At 49.5% G+C, this 23,997-nt stretch overlaps 1 protein-coding gene across 1 annotated transcript in view; it reads left to right on the top strand.

The window, feature by feature from the left end:
* SLC38A5 (solute carrier family 38 member 5) overlaps positions 1-23,997 on the top strand; it is a 56,447-nt gene that overhangs the window by 14,208 nt on the left and 18,242 nt on the right. Inside the window, exons 2-10 of the mRNA XM_077921469.1 lie at positions 4,276-4,491; positions 7,500-7,584; positions 11,514-11,629; positions 12,439-12,512; positions 13,853-13,945; positions 14,908-14,989; positions 20,583-20,665; positions 22,628-22,686; positions 22,894-23,040. Coding sequence (XP_077777595.1) covers positions 4,400-4,491; positions 7,500-7,584; positions 11,514-11,629; positions 12,439-12,512; positions 13,853-13,945; positions 14,908-14,989; positions 20,583-20,665; positions 22,628-22,686; positions 22,894-23,040 — 831 coding nt within the window. The 5' untranslated portion in view covers positions 4,276-4,399. The remainder of the gene's footprint in view (positions 1-4,275; positions 4,492-7,499; positions 7,585-11,513; positions 11,630-12,438; positions 12,513-13,852; positions 13,946-14,907; positions 14,990-20,582; positions 20,666-22,627; positions 22,687-22,893; positions 23,041-23,997) is intronic.

The following is a 23,997-nucleotide window of genomic DNA, read 5'->3' as shown; positions in this document are numbered from 1 at the left end:
AGCACCTAACTTGGCTCCCGGCCACCTTCCCCATGCCTATTGGGCCCCATTCCCTTACCTGAGCCAGGGTAAAAATCCAGGTGTTCTGCATCTTTCTGTGGGAACGTAGCGTTGAGCTAAGGATGCGGTTGGAGATCAAGGCAGCAGCCAGACATCTCCATTGCTGCTTCTGCCCCACCCAGCCTCCAGAGCACTTTCCCAGGTGCAGGCAACAGCGTTAACCCTTCCCTTTCTTGGTTCCGGAGACTCCGGCTGTGCAGAAAAGTGATTGTATTTTCTCGCAGGGGCAAGGAGCTTTTTCCAGCCTGGGGGGCCACATTCCCACCAGCGGGGCGGGGGCGGCCTCAAGGTGAAATTGCGAAGGTGGGAGGTGGCGCCAAGGCCCTAACGGCTTCGCTTTGGGATGACACTGCCTTTGATCCCCATCTGTTCTGCCAAAACATGCATCCATCTTGTGTCTCGCCCCCGTACCACCAGCATCGGGGAACTGGTGCCAATATGAGGGAGTGGTGTGACTTGTCAGCATTAATGCAATATTCTGTAGGGTGTGGTTGGTTTAGGGGAAATGGGGGGAAGCCTAAGAGCGGGGAAGCAAGCCTGGCCTCGCCTGCCCTTTTGCGCTGCCTGAGACAGTGGCCTCAGTTACAGAGGGCCTCAGATACGGCTTTGCCAGCTGACCGGGGTAAAGACCAAACCCACCAACTGCTTTGGTGCCTTTCCTAGCAGCTTGATCTACAGCAGCCTTTCTCAACCTGTGGGTCCCCAGATGTTGTTGGACTACAACTCCCATCACCCCTAGCTAGCAAGGCCAGAGCTCCGGGATGATGGGAGCTGTAGTCCAACAACATCTGGGGACCCACAGGTTGAGAACCGCTAAAAGGAATTAACGAATGGAAAACATTTCCCACTGTGTCTACTCAAAAGCAAGTCCTGCCAAGTCCAGTGGGCCTTACTCACTCCCAGGTGCAGAGTGGTTAGGATGGCAGCCGTTACTGTGGGGCCGTGATGGTTATTTCCTGGGAAAGGCTGTGAAAGACACAGCTTCAGTAGCCAACTGAAAGGCCGGCAGCTAGGGATGGATGAACCTGTCCTTTTCTACTTCCCTCAGTTTCACATTTTTCTAATCTTAAGTTTAGTTTGGCCCTGTTTCCGCAGTAAGTTGGTGATTATTATTTTTTTGGAAGGCTTGACATCAATTAATGTTTTCCTTAATAGGTTTTGTCTGCAGTCTTGCCCACCGTACGTTTGCTCATTTGAAAGCTGTATCCCCTAATATAACACATTTTTGTATGTTATTTCCACTACCATATGCATTTTTGCAGGCACTTTTCCCTAATACATTTATTCTTTTGTGCAGTTTTTGTTTGTTTGTTTGTTTGTTAGGGCCTGCTTCCATTAAAATGTGAATGGAACTGATTTATCTCTCATCCCTGTTGGCAGCCTCGGGGCCTTCCAGACGCCCCGTTGCATTGTGCATTCACGATGACCTGCGCTTTCAATACTGTTCCTGCCTTCTGAGGTGTCAAGATCAGACATACAGCTTCATTTCCAATCTCTGCATGTCCCATAGCTTCCTGCTGAAATCTTGTAACATTTCACACCACAAATGTTTTGGGTTGTGCGTGTGCATGCGTGCGATCTCACTTTTGTTGTGCTATAGAGCAAAAGTGCCCCTCCAGGTAACGATGAATGTGGTGACGTAGAGAAAGCTTTCTTCTTCTTTGGCGATCACGGTTTCCATAAACACGGTTTTAACAATGAGTCCGTAGGTAGCTGTGGAGGCCAATTCTGGATTCACACGTCCTTCCACAGTGGGGGACATAGGTTTCTGGGAGGGTGTTGATCACAACGAGGGTTTGCCAAGCGTGCCTTCCTCTTAGCACGTTTCTCCCTTGCGTCCTGAGTTCGAGTGTCTTCAAAGCCCATGACACCTTTGGTAAAGTCTGTTCTCCAACTGGAGCGCTCGCAGGCTAGTGTTTCCCAGTTATCTGTGTATACTACTTTTTTTTTAGATTTGCTTTGAGACAGTCTTTAAACCTCTTTTGTTGACCACCAGCATTACGCTGTCCATTTTTAAGTTCGGAATAGAGTAGTTGCTTTGGAAGACGCTCATCCGGCATCCGCACAACATGACCAGTCCAACGAAGTTGATGTTGAAGAATCATTGCTTTGAGCATCACAGAACTGCTAGGCTGCTTTGGGGAGGAAAGTTGGGAAATAAATAAGCAGAATGGCTGTGTGGACAGCCCAGGATAAATTCACCATTTATGCACTATTGCTGAATCAATGCCTGTTGCAGATCGAAACAAACAAAACCCCTAGTCTGGCAGGACCCTTCAGCAAAAGCTGATGTACATACACAGCCTGTCCTCTCTTACCCCATGTCAGTTCACAATCCCCACCACCAGAGTTAAATGTTTTGAGCTCCCCAGGAATGAGGTCATACTGAGTCTAGAAAGTTTGCTAGCCTGGACAGGGCCTGCAGATCTCATTCCAGGAGTTAAACAGAATGCCACTCCTTGCCGCTGCCGCTGCAAAGCCCAGGCCTTTTTTGCACTTGGGTCATCCGAAGCGTATCAGAGAAGCAAGCAACGCCATAAATCAGAAGAGGCCAAGGAGATCCAGGCTTAAAGAGATCCAGGCAGCTCCCTTCTCCCAGCTAACTAATGCTGCCATCCCTGGACAGGATTCCTGGTTCCCTTTTCCTCTTTTTTTGCCCTAACAGATTGTGGCTGCAGTCCTGACCACACCAAATTCAGTAAGACTTCTGAGTAGACATGACGGTCCACGTTGTGCTGTGGGTTAACTTTCCCCCCAAAGCTGGACATGAGACTCAGTGGTGCAGTATTGTAACTTTAGAGTCTGGACTTAATGGGTGGGGGCTCCTTAAATGGGAAAGTGTATTACTTCACTGAAACTAAATGGGTCTTACAGGGGTCGGGGGTCTTTGTTTTGTTTCCTGCATTACTTCTGACTGAGGGCACTTCCAAATGACCTGTTCAGCGTTCATCCTGATTGTTGTTATTAACTAAATTTGTTTGCCACCCTTCATGAAAGAAGATTAAAGGGCATTAGCTATTTAATGAGCACACTGCGTTTCCCCCTTACTTTCCTTATCACAAAAAGGCCCATCTCTTTTTGTGTGTGGGGCGTGTGGGTTTGTTGCACAAGACCTCCCAATAAATTTTAACCATGGCGTCTGAATTTGCCAATATGGAACCGAATCCCACCCCAAAATAGCAGCACTCAGGATGGAAGTGCCTGCAGGATGGCGGCAGCTCCCTCAAATCCTAGGACTCAACACTTTCCGTGCCATAAAAAAGGCCCCTTGCTTTTCCCAGGCATGACATCTGGCTTGTTCACAACACAGGCACACGTCTGGCGTTGCACTATTAGGGAAATCTCTGCCCTTCTTTTCCATCCCATCCCTTTTTGCCCCTTGTGTCATCCGGGTCCTTGCACAAAGCAGCAGCTACAAAACCTATCCTCTTAAAGCCACTGAAATACAGATTTATTGAATGTATTTCACAGGCAGCTAGAATGTTGTTACACATTTAATATCTGATGCATTGAAATAATAAAAGTAAATGAGAACAATAATTTTTGTGACAGCCCGTGCTGTTTTTCTAGAAAAAGAGGTGCTTTAACTCACCCTGAAGGCCTTCCTTGTCCTCTTATAATAGCAATGGCGCCCACCTGAGAGGTGCCAGAACAGGGTTTCCATGAGTTCCGGCTGAAAAAAAGGCCATAGCTTTCTGGAAACAGAATGGAGTATGAAAAGCAAGCGTGATTTATTTTTGCACAGTGTCTTCTGAGTGCAGTATTTGCCTCCCCTCGGCGTGGTATTAGGAGAGGGGAGCTTCTGTGGGGTTTATGCCTGGGGAATGCTGTCCTTCCCAGGGTGGCAAGAGGATGTGTGGAAATGCCAGACAGGGCAGCCTGCCAGCTTGCGCCTGAAGGGGAGGGAGGGAAGGAGGGAGGGAGGGGAACTGGGTAACATCCTTCCTCCTCACCCACCTCCTGTCTGGACAGACTCCCCTGTAGGCAAGGGGTTGGAATCACTGCCTGTTCTCTGGCACTCAGTAAACCCCATGAAAAGGCAGTGGCAATGCCTGGCAGCGCCTCACAACTCTTCCCTCCACACCTACTTTGCAGCTGGGAAGAAGAGAATTTAGGTATCTTGATTCCAGGAGCCACCCTCTTCCAACCCCTGCGGCCCTTCGTAAACCTTACAGTGCATTGCTTGATGAATTCTTTACTTCTCCATGTCCCCAGGTGTGCTGCTGATCAAGGTGTGCTCTGCTGCTGCTGCTGCTGCTGCTGCTGCTGCTGCTGCTGCTGCCCTACTTGGCGATTTACCCCAGATAGTTTCACACACACCTGACAGAGGATTACCAGGATGGAGCTACAGAATATGGGAGAGGATGCAAGCACCGAAAAGCTCAATGGGACCTTGCCTGATAGTGACAAGGCTGCTGTCCTGGAAGATGGGTGAGTCTTGAAGGGGGTGTTATGCACTTCCCCTCCTCAAATTGGCTCCAGAGGGTCCTCCAACTGTTTGGAGAACAGATTTGGGGGGGGGGGTGCTTGTGGAGGGGCTGCAGGCAGTGTTAGAAACTCAGATATATAAGCTAGGAGCCAAACGCCTCCTTAAACCAGGGTTACAGTTGCCAAAACAGAATGTCTGTTTGCCATTTTGGGGCCGGGGAGCTGGAAAGTCACATTTTCCAATACAACTTTTTGGTTCCTGAAGTTTGTTTCGATTGTGCAGATAAAATAGAACGGATGAAATTCTACGGGATGGGGTATTGTGCGTGAAAACAGTCCAGACCCAAGGATGCCCAGGCATGCATCTCCAGATGGTGTCAGGGGAAAGTTTTGAACTCTGGCTGCAGCGGCAAGGAGTGGAGGGGGAAAACCTGTTGCACAAGAAGAAATTTGTTGGGTGAGCAGGACAGCAGTGCTGGATGCAGCCCTGTGTACTATAATACATCAGAGTAAATAAGAGGAGGGATTGGGGTGGATAGGGAGAGCTGCTGCGTTGAGAGGTTTATGCGTCTCAAGACAAGATGTTGGGGATGAATGATAAGGGAGGGCGGTTGCTTTCTTGTCCTGCTTAAGCTTTCCAAAAAGCATCTGGCTGGTTGGAGAAAGAGCACCACAGCCTTCCCTAATCTGGTGCCCTCCAGATGTTTTGGACTACAAGTCCCAGCAGCCCCACCCAATACTGTCCAAAATACCTGGAGAGCACTGGTAGGGGACTGGATTGTCCATACCTTTCATGTGATTGCTGTTCTTACACTCTTGGGTTGGATAGTGGGAAGCAGATGGTTTAGGTTTCAAGTCCCATCGATGCACTGGGATCATATCCTGATTTTGTGTGGATTGCGGCAGTTTCCAAGACTTGGCTCTTGGCTTTCCCCTCTGTGGATGGAACAGTGTTGCACAGAATGGGGCTTTCGTTCCTCCAGCTTCCTGAAAAAAGTGGTTCTGGGGGTTGGAGTTCCCTTCTTGTGGGAGATGGGGCAGGGGGCAAGGTCAGCCCTACCACTAGACCGAGTGAAGGGGTCTGCCTCAGGTGGCAGATTCTGGAGAGTCCCTCAAGGCCTGCTCTGTGTCCCCTGAGCTCAGTTAGCCCTCTGGTGTGGTGGGAAATGCTGTCCCATCACCACCTCTGAAGTAAGATATAACTCCTGGACTTCTGTGCATGGAATGAGGGGGGAAACACATCTTATCCTTTAATTTAAGCAACAAAACACCAAGAGGGGGGCACTGCAGATTGGGAAGTGACAGATTTCCCCCTCTTTCATGAGCAGCTTCAGATCCCAGCTATTATTTGCCCTTCATGTAAACTTGGGCTGTGCAAATAATTTATTAGTCACTAATGCGTTCTTTCAGAGCCTCCATACTGATGTGTCAAAATTCTGCAGGTGTGTCAAGGCTGTCAAATGATGGTCACACATTTTTAAAGCCTTCACTGCTGGAGCAACAATAACAAGCGAGATAGCCTAATCATTAACAGGTTTGATAATTAGGCTGATGACAGCAATAAATTAAGCTGCCATCCTTTGCTTAACCTGAGAGTAAGCCCCACCGAAATGGTTGGTTCTTGCTTCTGAGTTGACACTGTGCAGTTAATTAACTGTTGTTGTGAAAGAATGAAAATAGCTTTTGTAGTAATTAATCACATTAAAGAGAAACGGACACATTTTAATTACGCCAGGTGAGGTTTGTGTGAACGTGGATGATTCACTCAACAATTTTTCTCTTCAGCTTTTATCCTGGAGCACCAGGGCTGGTCTGCAGTTACACAATTAAAGAAAAGAAACAAAACGAAGCAAAGAAACAGAGACTATTAAGAAACAAAGGCCAGTTTTTAAAGGCAAGGTGTGCTCCGTAGGCAGCAGATTGGTTCTTCAAGCAGAATAGGAACACAGGAAGCAGTCTTACTCTGAGCCAGACCATTGCCTCATATCTTCTTCTTTGGTGACCACTCGTAGCTGAGTGAGATTGTCTTCCATAAAATGGGTTTTAGGAAGACGCCTGTGCGTTAATTTGTTTTATGTGTGTAGATCAGTGCATGCTGACCAACACAAAGTCTTTGCAGTAAGGCTCTATTCCAAGGGTCAGCAAACTTTTTCAGCAGGGGGCCGGTCCACTGTCCCGCAGACGTTGTGAGGGGACAGACTATATGCCCCACAAATAACCCAGAGATGCATTTTAAATAAAAAGACACGTTCTACTCATGTAAAAACACACTGATTCCCGGACTGTCCACGGGCCGGATTGAGAAGGTGATTGGGCCGGATCCAGCCCCTGGGCCTTGGTTTGCCTACCCATGCTCTATTCCAGTGGCATGAGTATCACGATGACCGGTAGATTCTTATCTGCTGCAGCCTTCATCCACCTTCACAGCCGTCGCAACATACCACTTGTTATCATCCGCCTGTTCTGCGGTTGAGGACTTCTTGGATCATTCTTTGTCTAGCTCCTTCCCTTTGACCTTACCGTCTTGGGTGACCCTGCTGGGAGTACGAGACTCCCGATGGCTTCGCTCACAAGGGTCTTAGGAACATGCAAGCCCACTCACCACGACAAGGTGATGATCCAGCGAGTGAGATTGCCTGATATAGCCCAGTATGGTCAACACTGACTGGCAGAGGTTGAGGAAGGGGTCTCTTTCTCAGCCCTACCTGGCAGTGCCTGGGATTGAACCCGGGCCCTTCTGAGCTATGACCCTTCCTCGCTGGGATGTTAGATTCTCCTTCACTGCAGCCAAACATCAGGAAATCAACTGGTGACAGTATTTGATGGGGGGAATTGACTGGCTTGCTGAGCTGTCAGAACAGAGCATCCGGGGGTGGGGCGCATACACACAAAATGTGAGTGCATTTGTTTTGGACAGAGCCATTTTGCAGGCTTAGCACCTGGGGTTCTTGCTGATGCCCAATTCTGGGGCTGCGTCCATTGCCCTGATTCTGTGTTTCTTTCCCTTCCAGCTATGAGGAAGAAGAGCGTGCTTTGACTGAGGAAGAGGAGTTCCTGCCCCACATTGCTAGCAAGAAACTGAACCAGTTCACTGACGTAGGTGGCCGTAGAGCCCAGATATTCTCATCTCACCCTGGGTAGAAACTGAGACTATTGACATCCATTCTTAAGAGGTCCCAATGTACAGGATATCTGCTTTCTTTGAACTCCAGCGTATAACATGCCCTCTCCCTAACCATATATAGGACGATCCTCCGTACTCAGAATTTATGGGGTTGGCAAGGGGCTCTGTGCATGACCAACGGATGTTGCAACCTTTGCTTTCCTCGTCTTTCCTCCCGCCCTCATTTCTGCCAGATGCACCTTTTGGCCACTTCAGAGCTGAAGCCACCAGGAGAATTGCATGCCATCGCTTTTCCTGGATGGTGCCATTCCGTTCAGGCAGCAGGTGGGGAGCCGGCATTGAAGGATCTCCCATTTAAACCAGTTCATGCCAACAGAAAACCAGCATGGCCTAGAGGAGGCTAGCCGCAAGAGCTGTTCTCCCCAACATGCTACCGTTATATGTGGAAGGATTTTATTATATTAGGGAAGCATTCAAGCATTGTGATTGCACCCCTCCAGTCAATCTCCAGTGGCACAGCCCAGTAGCAAGAGCTGCACCCAAACAAGGCAACAATTTCCTCCTTTGAGATTCCGTCTTTATCATTGTCCACAGTTTCTCCCTTCATTCACTTGCTTGCCCTTTTTCTTTTTAATTTCTGCTGATTCTCTGTGGCCCATTTCCTATTAATGATGCTTACTGTGGGCACATAAGCATATTTATATCCATTACATTGGATTCCAGGCTCCAGGCTCACGACCAACAGGAACCTATTCAAAAATAATTTATTTTTATTTTTTTATAACAACTTATTGGTTTTCCAAAAGTAGCAAAACAAAAAAACAGAAAAGAAAACATTCATAACCAAATTAAACCATAAATTTTTAGTTGACTTCCCTCCACTCCCCCTCTTGGTTCCATTATAATGTACCGTATTTTTCGCTCTACAAGACGCACCAGACCACAAGACGCACCTAGTTTTTGGAGGAGGAAAACTAGGAAAAAAATATTCTGAATCTCAGAAGCCAGAACAGCAAGAGGGGTCACTGCGCAGTGAAAGCAGCAATCCCTTTTACTGTTCTGGCTTCTGAGATAGCTGCACAGCCTGCATTCGCTCCATAAGACACACACGCATTTCCCCTTACATTTTAGGAGGGAAAAAGTGAGTCTTATAGAGCAAAAAATACGGTACTTGTTTATGCACGTCCATAGAACCTTATATACTTAACAATCCAATTTTAAAACCTCCTTCATCTTATTACAAGTGACTTTTAAAAGTTATACTAATGTAAAAATCTGTACACAAAGCTTAAAAAATATGCATTGAACAATTGCCATTTTTTGTAATAAATAGCCCTGCATAGTTCAGTAATTTATTTTGCCAATCGTCTTCTTGATCTTCTTTGGCCAAAGCGTTTTCCTTCCATAGGGGCTGCTTGGTCTTAGCTTGGCATCCAGTCTCGCTTATCGGAACAGAGCCTTTCACTCAAACAGTTCATCAAGTCCTGTACATCTCAATATCATAATTTTTTTTTCCACCCCAAAAAATAAACTTTCAAGCAGCAGACAAATACCATGCAGCTTGTGCATCTGGAGCAGGATTGTACAAATTCCCATGCAGAGTCTACTTTATTTTGCACATGGGGAAATGCCATTCTGCCTCTGTGCCCCCCCCCTCCAGTAGCACAGAGCATCTATTGTAGGCATAGTAGGTGGTGGCAGGCAGCAGTGTTGGGGGGCTCCTGTTGAATTTCATCTGTGGTGTAAATGGCAGCACACTGGTCCCTGCTGTAATGCGCAGGGCCAGCCCAAGACGGTTTGACACCTGAGGCCACAAAATGGTGCACCCCCAACCCGGGAGCAAAGGGGGAGTGAAGATTTAACATTGGACACAAAAGGGGGGGGTCGGTCAAACCAACCTTCCCTGGTGGTTGAAGTGGGAATCAAAGGCAGTGGTGTGTGTGGGAAGGGGCCTGCTCTGAATCACACTGGGTGGGTACAGAACCCAGGAGACTCCAGAGGGCAGCCCCCCCCCCACTTTCCTCCCTAGGAGTGGGAGGAGACCATCGGTGCCTCCTATTTGCCAAGAGCCCACATTGGGGAGAGGGCTGCCAAGGAGGCAGCGGATCCGCTCTCCAACATGTTTACTTCAGCCATTGATGCCACCATGCCTTTCTTGGAGGTCGGAAATGCTGCTCCTATGGATGCTGCTGCCTGAGGAAGTCCCCTCGGCTTGCCTCATGGGTGGGCAGGCCCCAGTGATGTCTGTGCCATTTTGTCCCCTTTTAAAAAGTCTCTTTAGAGTATTAAAGGTAAAGGTACCCCTGCCCGTATGGGCCAGTCTTGACAGACTCTAGGGTTGTGCGCCCATCTCACTCTAGAGGCCGGGAGCCAGCGCTGTCCGGAGACACTTCCGGGTCACGTGGCCAGCGTGACAAAGCTGCATCTGGCGAGCCAGCGCAGCACACGGAACGCCGTTTACCTTCCCGTTGGTAAGCGGTCCCTACTTATCTACTTGCACCCGGGGGTGCTTTCGAACTGCTAGGTTGGCAGGCGCTGGGACCGAACGACGGGAGCGCACCCCGCCGCGGGGATTCGAACCGCCGACCTTTCGATCGGCAAGTCCTAGGCACTGAGGCTTTTACCCACAGCGCCACCCGCGTCCCTATTTAGAGTATTATTATAATTAAAATTATTATTTCTTTAAGAGAAGAGGCATCAAACCCAGAGGGCCAAACTACGCACCCAGCAGATAACCAGACCCCACAGCCATAATTTTTCACTGAAGGATGCCAGTCCCGCTGAATCCGACTCCAATGGTTGGTTCAGTATCTGTTGGATGCTAAAGTTGAGTTTCCATGTCAAAGAGCGAGACCTGTCTGTTCTGAACTCTGGCCATTCTTCTCCTAGAAGCTGACTGTCAGTCCTACTGTTGTCTCTCCTCCTCATACTTTGCGCGTCAAAACTGTAGTGCCAGCTTAAAGCCCCCTCCTGCCCCCCTCCCATATTCTGCCTTTCAAGAGGCTTTCACTAGCCCAGTCTGCTCCAGATGCTCTGAGGCCTGAGCAGATGAGCCCCTGCATCTCCCAGCTCTGCAGTCTGAACTGAGGAGCTTCCCCAGTTGGCAACCGTCCAGGTTCCCCCCTAGTCTGCAGCCCCCATCAGCCCATTATTCTGGCCAGCGATTAAGGATGATGGGCTCTGTAGTCCTTCAACAGTGGGAAGGCATCAGGTTGAGGAAGGCTGGTCTAAATGTTTGCACTACACCTGTGCGGTATAGTGGTTAAGAGCAGTAGACTCGTAATCTGGTGAACCGGGTTCGCGTCTCCGCTCCTCCACGTGCAGCTGCTGGGTGACCTTGGGCCAGTCACACTTCTCTGAAGTCTCTCAGCCCCACTCACCTCACAGAGTGCTTGTTGTGGGGAAGGGAAAGGAGAATGTTAGCCGCTTTGAGTCTCCTTTGGGTAGTGATAAAGCGGGATATCAAATCCAAACTTTTCTTCTTCTTCTTCTTGCCTCCCACATGGCTCCTACCAGCCAAGACCCCTGACCCAACTACCAGCATGAACATCATGCTCTCCAAGTTCCTTTTTCTTCCTGGCTCCTAGACTCTGTCATAGGCGCCCGTCCTTTTACGTCAGGAGTGGGGAACCTGTGGCCCTGCAGATATTGCTGGACTCCCAACTCCCATCAGCCCCAGCCACCGTAACCAACAGTCAAGGATGATGGGAGCTGTAGTCCAGGAAGTCGTATGGCTCCCTTTCCCTGCTGTGCTTTGTTGTTGTTGTCGTTGTCAACAGTGCATTTTCCACAACACAGTCTCTCCCCCTCCACAGAAGCGAAACCCTTTGCTTGTGTTACATGTGCCCCACCATTTTTCTCTGACCTGATTTTTTACTCTTCCCTCCACTCTGACTTGCAGTTTGAGGGAAAGACGTCCTTCGGCATGTCGGTCTTCAACCTGAGCAACGCCATCATGGGCAGCGGCATCCTGGGCCTGGCCTACGCCATGAGGAACACGGGGATCGTCCTTTTTGTGTGAGTGCCCCTGCCTGGCACACCGGCCAGGGAGGCTTCAAAGCCCTGGGGAGAAGGAAGCGGGTGGGAACGCACCCCACTCATCCCACCCAAGGGCACAGGCCATTGGCAGGGCAGCACACATAGAGCTGCCTCTGGGGAGCATAGCTGAGCAGCAGCAGAGCAGCAAACTCCCAACACAGAGCAGATCGTCTAGCTTGGTAGCATTTGCAGGGACTGGCAGCGGCTGTCCAGGCTTTCAGGCACCTGAGATGCCAGTGATGGAACCCAGGATCTTCGGCATGCGAAGCAGATGTGCTGCCTGGAGCAGGGTGGTCCACCACATGGCCCTCGGGCCACATCCAGTCCTCAATGCCTTTTTTGGCTGCCCTTGCCAACATTTGATTCTCGCCCTTGCCCAGCCCTCGCCCTGGCTTCCCACATCAGGGTAAGTGAGGCGTTGGGAAGGAGGCATGAGGCTTTGCCAGGGTCCTAGAGCCTCCTCCCTAAAGCCTACTTAGAGCTTTCCCAGCTTTGGGGGAAAGGTGGGGGGCTCTAGGACAAATGTCGGCCTTGCTCCCCATCTTCCCAACAAGACAAGTGTGCAGCTCACAAGTTCCACATCAAAGTACACTTGTAGCCCACTTGGTATGGAAAGTTGGACTGCCCCGATCTGAGGTTTGATAGGACTCTGTGGCCTCTGGGATTCTGAGCCTGGCTGTGGGAAGGGAGGGAGTTAGGTTTGGATTTAAGCTTGGGGAGTTGGCAGGCCTGGCCCCTGGGACAACAGTGGTGTGGCTGATGCTTGCTTTTGTCCATCTCTTCAATAGGGTGCTTCTGATCTGCATTGCTTTGCTGTCCTCCTACTCCATCCACCTGCTGCTGAAATGCGCTGGCGTTGTGGGTAAGTTGTGGGCAGTGGTAGACGCCCTTCGCTGCTCCTCGGATGTCATCTGTACTTGTCCCAAGAGGCACAAATCAAAGGTGTTCTGGCCGTGGGGAGTAGGAAACTTCATTCCTCTGTCTGGAGTCAGACAGTATCTTTAGAGGAGAATTGGAATTGGTTCAAGAAGGGTTTCACTGACACGCTGTATGTGTGAGTGCACAGATCTTTATTTTTAATACTACTACTACTACTACTACTAGGGACGCGGGTGGCACTGTGGGTAAAAGCCTCAGCGCCTAGGGCTTGCCGATCGAAAGGTCGGCGGTTCGAATCCCTGCGGCGGGGTGCGCTCCCGTTGCTCGGTCCCAGCGCCTGCCAACCTAGCAGTTCGAAAGCACCCCCGGGTGCAAGTAGATAAATAGGGACCGCTTTCTAGTGGGAAGGTAAACGGCGTTTCCATGTGCTGCGCTGGCTCGCCAGATGCAGCTTTGTCACGCTGGCCACGTGACCCGGAAGTGTCTCCGGACAGCGCTGGCCCCCGGCCTCTTAAGTGAGATGGGCGCACAACCCCAGAGTCTGTCAAGACTGGCCCGTACGGGCAGGGGTACCTTTACCTTACTACTACTACTACTAATAATAATAATTTTTATTTATACCTCGCCCTCCCTCAGGGCAGCTAACACCAAATAAAAACAATTGATTGAAATAAAGCTTAAAAAACAAGATTAAAATACAATATTAAAACATTAAAATGCAACCTCATTTCAGTGAAAAACTCAACCAAAAACTTTTTTGGGGATAAAAAGTCAAGTCTTCACCAAGGCCCAGTTCTGCCTCTGGCTGAAGAGGCTTTGAAGGCTTTTGGAACAGTACCAACACTTGCCAAATCTGACAAGCCATGGCAGATAAGCCCATGCTTTAAACGTTCTCCTCAGCCTCTCTTGCACAACGTCTGCCACCTGCAGCTTCCAAAGTGCCCAGATTCCTGGTTTTTAAAATGATTGAGGCATGAGGTGAGTTGGCATTTGCAATTGAGTTGGATCTCTGTAGTGTTTTGTGTCAGCTGTGACCAGGCAAGCTATGCCTGAAGAGCATGTTTGGGCCTCCTTTCACTGCCTTCACGTAGAATCGCACACTTTCCTGACTAGGCAGGATAGGGACCGTCCCGTGAGAGCTGGAGTGGGGAGTGGCGATGTTCATGATGGGAGAAGCTTCACTGGTAAATAGAGGGGAGGTGGCTGAACTGGAGGAGCGGCGACACTAACCGGGAGCCATGGGTTACAAGTAAGGTGATTTCCTAGCCATTTGTAAAAAAAACCCAATAACAACAACAATCTGCACTTCTCTTTTTTAACTAGGAATTAGAGCCTACGAACAGCTGGGACTCCGGGCTTTTGGCCACGGGGGCAAAGTGGTTGCAGCTGTGATCATCTCAATACACAACATAGGAGGTAAGGGCTTATTCTGACCCATAGATGTTCTGTGAGGCTAAGAAACAGTCTGTCACGGTAACACAAAGCCCACCCGACCCCCTGCCACAAGTCTGGGGCTCCACAACCTGTAGACATTATTGATTGTCTCCATAGGCGCCGACTCCATGGGGCTTGAGGGGGCCCGAGCCCCCTCAAAAATTCGTTTGGGGGGGCTCCGCCCCCCCAATAATCTCCGGCGCCCCTCCAGCAGAGCGCCATCGCCGCCCCTCCCCCAGCCCAAAATGCACAGGGAGGGGCGGGCTGCATGCCTCCTGCCCTCCCTCCCGAGCAAAAGCTCCACCCAATTTCCTTTGGAGCTGATTAATAGGCGCAGCACGCTCTCCCCTATTCGCTCACGAGGAGGCGGCGCCACTTTATTTGCATATTCATGAGCTTATTTATTATTCATGAGCTTTCCCGGGCCCCCCCAATATTTTTTATAAGTCCGCGTCCCTGATTGTCTCCCAACTTAATGGCAAGAAGCATCCCATCCATTCATTTCTGTTAGTGCAGTAGAACTTTCTCCCACTCTCTCCCCCCCTCCATGCAGCCCCCCAAACTGCTCCAGGAGTTCCCCCAACCCTTGGGAGAAGATTTGGGAGGGTGTGGGGCTTGCACAGGGTGATTAGAGGAGGAGAAGGTCTCCTTGTGCAAGTGGAAATCCTTGCGCTGACAGGGCATGTTACCTGGATACTGCCCTGAACGTTTAGTCCATTTGTGCCAAATTTATCCTGTATTATGCTAGCAGGAGAGAATGTGTGGGCAAAGAACTGTATAGGGTGCCGAAACTCTGGTTTTCTCATGAATTCCGCATCATGCCTGCTACCTGATTTGGCTTGTATGCGAAATGGTGGAAAAATTCTGTCCTGCGGCCCTGCTGATTGCTCTCCTCCTGCCGGGTCAAGAAGGGAAATCCTCCTGACAGCTTTTTCTTTTCACAGCAATGTCCAGCTACCTGTTTATCGTTAAATCTGAGCTGCCACTTGTGATCCAAACTTTCTTAGGGCTGTCAGGGGACAACGGGTAAGCAAAACAACCTCCACTTCAATTCTCAGTCCTGCACTGACCTTTCCCCCTCTGTTGTTTCTGTTTTCTTTTGAAATAAAAATTAGGAAGGGTCAGTGACCACACTCAGTGTACAAATTTAATCCAAAAAGAAATAGAAGGTGACTTAGGAGGGCCTCACTTGATCTTGCTTAACCCAGATCATCTGCAACATTTCTGAGCGCTTTTGGCATTTTCAAAAAGAACTGTGAGCACCGCAACAAAATGGTTGCCACGGCAGGCCACAAAATGCCTGTGGTGGCCTGTGGAAGTGTGTTCTGCTACGATTTGCTGCCCCCTCCCCTGCTTGCTCACAATGGGGGGGGGGGGTTGTTTTGTAGATGCTGAGCGGGAGGCAGCCTGGCTGGGAGCAGGAAAAAGGAAAAATACACAGAGTCCATATCTTTCCAAGGCAGGGTGTGTGTGTGTGGAGAGGGGTGCGAATGCGACAAAAACATCTGTCACCCAGAGAGAAGGAGGTTGGAAAGCAAGCAAACAGACCCCAGAACGAAGTATGGCTGGCAGGGGGAAATGGGATGGCAAACCAAGAAACAGAACGTGAGTGTTTGGGTGGGAAGCATCAGAGCCCCAGGGCTGAGGAAGGGCAACAACAAACACAAACCCCTTCCGGGTTTAGGGTGGTGTGGGTGGTTGCCCCACATGGGGTGCCAAGCTGAGGGACACCAAATTGAGGAGATCCGCTAGATCCATTTGAGGGTGCCAAATTTTGGTCTTGCTCAGGGCGCCATTTTGCAAAATGTTGCCAAAGTCCACCCCTGCACAAACTTCCAGAGTGGAGGGGAAAACAACCACAAATGATGATGATGATGATTTATTTATTCCCCAGCCACTCTGGGCGACTTTCAACAGAGCATTAAAAACAGAATAAAACTTCAAACATTAAAAACTTCCCTAAGCAGGGCTGCCTTCAGGTGTCTTCTAAAAGTCAGATAGTTGTTTATTTCTTTGACATCTGATGGGAGGGCATTCCACAGGGCGGGTGCCACCACTGAGGAGGCCCTCTGCCTGGTTCCCTGTAACTTCACTTCTCACTTCTTCAGGTATATACAGAAGAACCCTTGCTAGGAGGGGGACCAAACACTGACACTCCCCCCCACCCCACTGTTGTCAAGAAAGAGAGGGGAATAAACAACAACAATGGCTCAAACTCCCAGAGGAAGAGGGAAAACACACACACACACACACACACACGGTCTTCAGTTCCTTCCTTCCTTCTCTTCCTCCCTCCCTTCCTGGGCATCATTACTGCTATAGGCACCATGTTGAGGACAACCAGACTTGACCCCTAAGTACTACTATAGCAATTAGCACCCTTTTCCACAACCCCTAGTGTGGACATAGGGAACCTGCAGCCCTATAGATATAGTTGGACTAGAATTCCCAGCATCCCTAGCCACTGGCTCTGCTGGTGGGGGCTGATGGGAGTTGGAGTCCTGGAAGGTCACCCCAGGGTTCCCTGGCCCTGCCTGGACGCATTCCTCGGCTTATTCCACAGGAGTTTTTTTGTGTGATTTCAACTTACTAACAGTTGTTTTTATTTTATTTAACGATGGCCAACAGAATTTTTAAATTAAAATCCGTTTTCGAGCCGGTGAGAACACCCAGTAGTTTCACCTCAGAGTCAACTTGGGGGCAGCACCCAGTCACATCCATGGTTATATTAAGGATCTGAACCTGCATTGACCTTCCCTCTGGAGCCATCGTAGGACCACTGTGACCTGCGATGAAAGTGGATCAGGATTCTTCCCCTTCTCTCTCTCTCTCTCCCCCCCCCCCCCCCAATCTTGGCCCTTCCCTTCAAGCTAGTTCTGCTGTGAGGCCTTCGGAGCCGTTTTATGGAGGGAAGCAGCTGGCCTTTTTTGGCTCCATTTCCCTTCTATAAATGGCTTGCTGCCCTCTTCACATGCCTTCCCTGAGCAGTTTCTGGGGCCTTGCTGCCCCCAGCCGTTCCTCAGCAGTGTCCTGAATTGGAGGACCCGACCCCCCTCAAACAGAAATGCGTAGGGCACATTTCCCCCCCCCCCCCCCGTGAATTACAACCTGCCCCCTGACACCTGCACTTGACGTTCGCTTTGAACCTGGGGCCAAACTGCCACATCGAAACACAGCTGTCTTGTAACATTATCCAGTCCAGAGTTAGATAAAGGGAAGGAGAAAAAGTGGCTGGAAAAGGAGTTTTTGCGGAGGAAAGTGACCAGAAAGAAGGTTAAGCGCCCCTCCGTTCCCTGCCGCTCCTGCACCAAAAATCAGCCCCCCGCCCCGTCCCCAAGGCTGCCTCGTGGCAAAGTAACCTCTGGCTAATGTTTCACATAGCTGTGTTGTGTAACATGTTGTTTGAACCTCTCACTCCCAGCTGTTAAAAACAGTAAATCAAAATGCTCTGTTTCTGTGAGGGAGAATCTTGCTCAGTCAGCCTTGAGGCCCAGGGCTGCTACTGTTGGAGAAAGTGGGCCCATTAGTTGAATAAATATGATTTACTTATTATATTTTATAGACCACCTTTTTCTTCTAACAGTCTCAAGGTGGTGTACATGGTTCTTCTCCCCCCCCAACCCCAATTCTATCCTAACAACCACCCTGTGAGGTAGGTTAGGCTGCGAGATTGTGACCCATTGAACTTCATGGCTGAGTGGGGATTCGAACCCTGGTCTCTCCCAGCTCCTAGTCCAACACTTTCACCATTTTGCCACGCTGGCTATTGAAAAGATAGATATAGAAAAGATGGTGCCAAGTTACAGAGTTCTGGTGTCCATTGTGCCGGCTGAATGTAGCCCTGGAAGCTAGGAGGGTCATTGGTGGGCTTCACGGAGCATGGTAGAAGAAAACTTGCCTTCCATTTCACTCATAAGGAAAGGAAAAGCTACACCTATACAGTGGTATCTCGGGTTAAGAACTTAATTCGTTCGGGAGGTCCGTTCTTAACCTGAAACTATTCTTAACCTGAAGCACCAGTTTTGCTAATGGGGCCTCCTGCTGCTGCCGCGCCCCCGGAGCACAATTTCTGTTCTCATCCTGAAGCAAAGTTCTTAACCCAAGGTACTATTTCTGGGTTAGCGGAGTCTGTAACCTGAAGCGTCTGTAAACTGAAGCGTCTGTAACCCAAGGTACCACTTGTCAGGGGCTCAGGAGCAGAGGCACAGGGGAGAGAGGAAATGGAGAGCGAAGGGGAAGAATCTGAGGGCAGCGTAGGGGAGTATGAGACTGGCCCGAGAGATTCCATGAGTCTCTCCAGCGAATCAGAAGATTCCCAGAGGGGGGCGCCGATGGCCAGGGCAAGGGGGGTCCCAGGGGGGACACACCAGAAGCAAGGGGCCAGCGGGGACTCCCAAAGCAGCAGCGGGAGATCAGGACCAGCTCCTCCACCAGAGCGTAGTGAGGGGGAAGAGTCACATGGATCAGGGCCAGCTTCTCCTCCAGCAGGGAGAGAAGATGAGTCAGGGTTGGCCACGCCTCCATCGCAGAGTGAGGGAACGGAGGGAGAGTCAGGTGCAGCTAGCCTCCCCGAAGGGGGAAGCAGTGACAGGAGCAGTGTAACGGTCAGGAGGAAGGTGGCCGGCTGGGCGCGCGCGCCAAGTTCGAATGTACAGGCGCGCGGCACAGCAGGAAACCCGGATTGGGAACCAGGTCCTAAAGCCCGCCGGAGGGAGGGAGAAGACTCAGGGGACTCAGCGTCAGAAGAGTCTAGAAGAGGCGAGACCCCAGCGGACAGGCGGGCCCAGAGGAGAAGAGAGCAAAGGAAGAGGTGGAGCAAGGCTAGAGTCTTAAACTGGTGTCTGGGGGGAGGAGATTCAGACGGAGCTTCGGCGGTCTAGAGTTTGAGACGTAGAGCTGCGCGCCGCAGCTGTAAAAGCAAAACTGTGCTTCAATAAAGACTGTTTTATATAACAACCAACTGGCGTTGGTCCTTTGTGAGCTGGGACCTAGGGCAGCTCTGACACCACTGTATAGTGGTACCTCTGGATACAAACGGGATCTGTTTCGGAGCCCCGTTCGCATTCTGAAGTAAACGTAAGACACATCTGCGCGTGCATGGGTCGTATTCCGCCACTTCTGTGCATGCGCGTGATGTCATTTTGAGCATCTGCGCATGCGCAAGCGGTGAAACCCGGAAATAACGAGCTCCATTATTTCCGGGTCGCTGTGGAGTGCAATCCGAAAATACTTAACTTGAAGCTACTTCGACCTGAGGTATGACTGTATTTTGGCTGATTATGTCGAGTGACTAAAAGGGGGTGGGGGTGGTCACTGTGTACAGTTAAATTCACTTCCCGCAAAATGCTGTCTCAGGGTAGTCCCCTGGTCTAGAAGATGCTTTGTGGTTTTTTTATTCTCACTTAGAGTCACTGGGGTTAGGAAAGTTTGTTTTTGAAAACTAAAAATTAAAGCTATCAATATTCTGTTGAGGCTCCCTTATACAGTCTGGTTCATCCAGCGCTGTTCCATCTCGTCTTGAGAGCTGCTGGATCTCCCAGTTTCTGGCAGAGGGCCTTTCCTAGCATTTGGTACCCAAGATAATTTATAAACTGTCTAGTTAAGGAGTGCAGTCTAAAAACAAACTATATACCATTAAAAAATAAAATAGAAATGCGTCTTAAAACGGTTAAAACCACAATATAGAAACACATAAAAACATGCAAAAAATCAATGAAACATAAATCCAGAGGATGGAAAACAGGGTCTGATCTCATGGGTCAGAGAAAGCCTGGGCAGAAGATAATTATTTCCAAGACATATGAAGACACCTGTATGGCAGAGGGAAGCACATTCCACAGTACAGGGGCAATAACAGAAAGTGCCTGTTTTGGGCCACCGCCCTATGATATTCTGTAGGGTGTGATGCCGCAAAGGCTTACAAGACAGGTGATCTTTCAGGGACCTGAGTTGTTCAGAGCTTTGTGTGTCAACAAGACCTTCAACGTGACCCGGTAGCTGACTGACAACCAGTGCACATCCTCAGCCCTGGTGTAAGGTGTGCATGCCCAGTGGCTCCTCTCAGCTGTCCAGATGCAAAATTCTGCATTATCTGCAGCGACTAGATCCATCTCAAGGGAAGCCCCACGCAGAGCACATTACAGTAGCAGGGAATGGCAAACCTGAGTCTGTTGCAGTAGAAATAACTTCAAAAGGCATTTGCCATGTGCACAAGCTTTCTGATGACATGGACAGCAGCTTTCCAAAAGTTTATAAAAGCTGCTAGACCTTGAGGGTGCCAGGTGCGTTTGTTGCTTTTTGTTACAGCACACATAACATGGCTTCCTGTCTCGGAAGTATTCTGCTGGTTGTTCTTGCACATTAATATCCATATAGACTTAATGGAGGGGACGGGATTGAGTGAGCAAATGCCAAGGAGAACCCAGATCCTGTGCTTCCCAGCCACTGTGCAGAAGGGGGAATTCAAGCTCATTGCACAAAGGCAAGAAAAACTGCCCGAATTCCCCCTTGGATGCAACAGTTAAAGGACAGGAGCCCTGCTTACTTTTGCCTCTGTTCACCTGAGGGGGGAAACGTAGCATCCATTGGCTGTTGTGACCTTGATACTGTTTGTTTTCAGCGAGTGGTACATGAACGGGAATGTCTTGATCATCGTTGTCAGCGTTGGTGTCATCCTGCCCCTGGCTATGATGAAACATTTGGGTAAGTGGTGAAGAGCATCTGTCCGTGGTGTTTTGCTTGGGTACACTTGGATAAGCAGTGGCCCAGCCATGGTGTGTGTGTGTGCAGGGCCATCTTTACCCAGGGGTGCGGGGTACCCGGGCGCCGAATTCTGGGGGGCGCCAGGCGCCCACTGCTGAAGCCGCCTAAGCTCTTAACTATCTACCTGATGGGCGATTGGTGACTGTGGCAATGTCCGCTGTGTATCGGCTGCCGCTGCGTCAATCGTGAGTGACAGGTGGCTGCTTCCGCTGATCGGGCAGACGATAGGTGGCAATGGCGGTGTGCGTGATTGCAATCGGCGCTCCGGCGGGTGAGTCAAAATAATGTTTAATTTGGGAGCTAAACTAAATTTGGGGGTGCTGGGTGGATCTTTGCACCCCGGCAGTTCATATGCTAAAGACGGCCGTGTGTGTGTGTGTGTGTGTGTGTGTGTGTGTGTGTGTGTGTCACTGCAGTGAACGTTTCCTTCCTTCTTCCCTGAGAGTTGAAGGCAATGTTGTGTGTTGTTTGTGTCTCTCCCGCCCTCTGCTGGAGGGAATCAGCTTTGGCATCATATGAGTAGCATCCTGTTCTCACACTGTCCGGTCAAACCTGCTACTTCCTCTGGGGAATTACTGTATGTTTGCATGCCCATGGGAAATGTTGCGGGTGAAGAAGAACCTGTATGTCCTGTTGCAGGGGGTTGGGCCAGTCTTAAGAAATTTATTTGAAGTAAATAAATAGGTGTCAAAGTTTACTTCTAGAGTAGATTGCCACTTACCTCTGTGTTCCCAGAATGTTCCTGGAATGAAGATAGGGTGGTCCGTGGCCACCATTAAGAGGGTCCTTTCACAGACAACACACACACACCCTTTCCTGATCAAGTAATAAATATTTTTTAAGGAAGCCACTGTCTCCACTGCAAGCAGACCTCTGCCCATGTGAATCACAGCAGTCCCTTCCAGTCAACCTATTTATGGAGCATTCATTCTGGTTTGTTGGCACAAAGTTTGCAGAGAGGTTAGACAGCAATAGCTTTTCATGTAACACTTGGGTCTGATTTGTTTGCGTGGAAGTCGGGCAAGCGTTATCTCACGCTATCCAGTGCATTTTCCTGTCACTTTTCCTTATTGTGAAAAAAGTATTGATTCTTTTAGGGGAAGCGGGTTTGCTTTGCAACAGTGCCTATTCACCTTATGTTGTGCAACCTGAATTTGTTGGTGCACAATTGAACCCTGTCACAAAATAGTGGTGTTCTGGATGCACCCAATAAATATGTTCACCCTATCCCCCCAACTTCCCCTCTATAGGGCGGCCTAAATGTGCTTCCCAGTCCAGCAAAACTGCAGAATTTTTAATTTCAGGTATTTCCCCCCAGCCCTAACCCTGTTTGTTTGTTTGTTTGTTTGAGATCAGGGCTCTTGTGCTTTTTAGCAGAATGATAGGGAGAGAGGTCCAACAGGTGCTGTTTTTGTTGACATGGAGCAGGGATCAGCAACCTTTTTCAGCTGTGAGCCGGTCCACCGTCCCTCAGACCATGTGGTGGGCCAGACTGTATTTTGAAAAAAAATATGAACGAATTCCTATGCCCCACAAATAACCCAGAGATACATTCAAAATAAAAGCACACATTCTGCTCATGTAAAAACACCAGGCAGGCCCCACAAATAACACAGAGATGCATTTTAAATAAAAGGACACATTTTACTCATATAAAAACAAGCTGATTCCCGGACCGTCTGCGGGCCGGATTGAGAAGGCGATTGGGCCGGATCTGGGCCCCGGGCCTTAGTTTGCTTACCCATGGCATGGAGATAACATGGTGAGCAAGAAATGGCATTGTTTACAAGCAGGTTGAAGAGAACTGAACAGGGGACCTGTTCTAATCCTTTTTATCATTTACTCTATGTGAAAGCTTGATGTGCTCTCTCTTTCTCTCTCTCTCCCTCCTTCTCCTCACAGGTTATCTTGGTTATACCAGTGGGCTCTCCCTCACCTGTATGTGTTTCTTCCTCATCTCGGTGAGTTGATGGGAGTTTTCAGAAGCGCGGTCTTCTCCCACCTGGAGAATTGTGTTTCCTTTATAAGCTGCCAGGTGTCATAGGAAATGGGTATCCAGGGCTCCTAGTACTTAATGGGGAAATGAATTTTGGGGCAGCTTCTCCCCCCACTCCCTGCTCCTTTTCCAAGCTTGGTATTCAACATCAGTTTTCATTCCCGCCTTAAAGGTGATCTACAAGAAATTTGAGATTCCCTGCCCCCTCAATGGGACGCACTCTGAAAAGCCCCCCGTCTACTATAATGGGAACAATGGCACTTTGGGGTCTGATGATGATGATGTCTGTGCTCCTGAAGTCTTCACTGTCAACTCCCAGGTTAGTAGGAAGGATCCTGAAAAGGATTCTGGGGGACGTGTAGGGGCTTAAAAGTGGCTGCAAGGTTGACATATAAGCTACGGGACAAGGATAACTGTGACTTTAAAGATGAATGGGAACCCTTTACAAAGTATTTGAAGACGCAACAAAGCGAACTGGACTCATTGGCTGGTTTTGAATAAACATTCACAAACTTTTTATTGATAATAATCAGCTAAATAGTTTGAGGATCTGTACAACTGTGTAACATGCAGAAAACAGCATTTTTAGAGAAATCAAAGACTGGAACTGAGGGAAGTCGGGAGGTGGGGGTGGGTGAGTTCTGTGGGGGGGAGGGTGTAAAAATGGGGGTGAATAAGGATGATATGTTTCTGGATAATATGATTTGTTTTAATTTTGAGTAAAAAAGTTATTTTAAAAACGTGGCTGCAATGCATAGGGAAACTGCATCAAATGAGGAGCTTAGAAGTGAACTTGTAGGTTTTTATGGGAGATCTGATAACCCGTGTGTGTGTGCATACTTCAGACGTGGGTCTGCAGTAGGGACGCGGATGGTGCTGTGGTCTAAACTACTAAGCCTCTTGGGCAGAGGTCAGCAATACTGGGCATGGGCCGGATCACTCCCATGGAGATCGTCTGTGGGCCAGGCCGGCGCAGTGTGAAGCTGGAAATCACATCTGCACATGTCCACGGCGCTGGAAATCGCTTCTGCGCATGCCCAGATGCCGAAAACCGCGCCTGCGCAGAAGTAATTTTCGGTGTCTGGGCATGAGCAGAAGCGATTTCCGAACGATATGAATCAGAACCATGTGATGATTTCTGGACCGTCTGCGGGCCGGATCCAGAACCCATTGGGGCCGGAACTGGCCCACAGACCTTAGAATGCTGACCTCTGCTCTTGGGCTTGCTGATCAGAAGGTCGGCGGTTCGAATCCCTGCAATGGGGTGAGCTCCCTT

The sequence above is a fragment of the Podarcis muralis genome, chromosome 17 (assembly GCF_964188315.1).
Source record: "Podarcis muralis chromosome 17, rPodMur119.hap1.1, whole genome shotgun sequence".
Classification (NCBI taxonomy): Eukaryota; Metazoa; Chordata; class Lepidosauria; order Squamata; family Lacertidae; genus Podarcis; species Podarcis muralis.
Note: the sequence above shows the minus strand (reverse complement) of the source record. Positions and strands in the feature narration are given on the sequence as shown.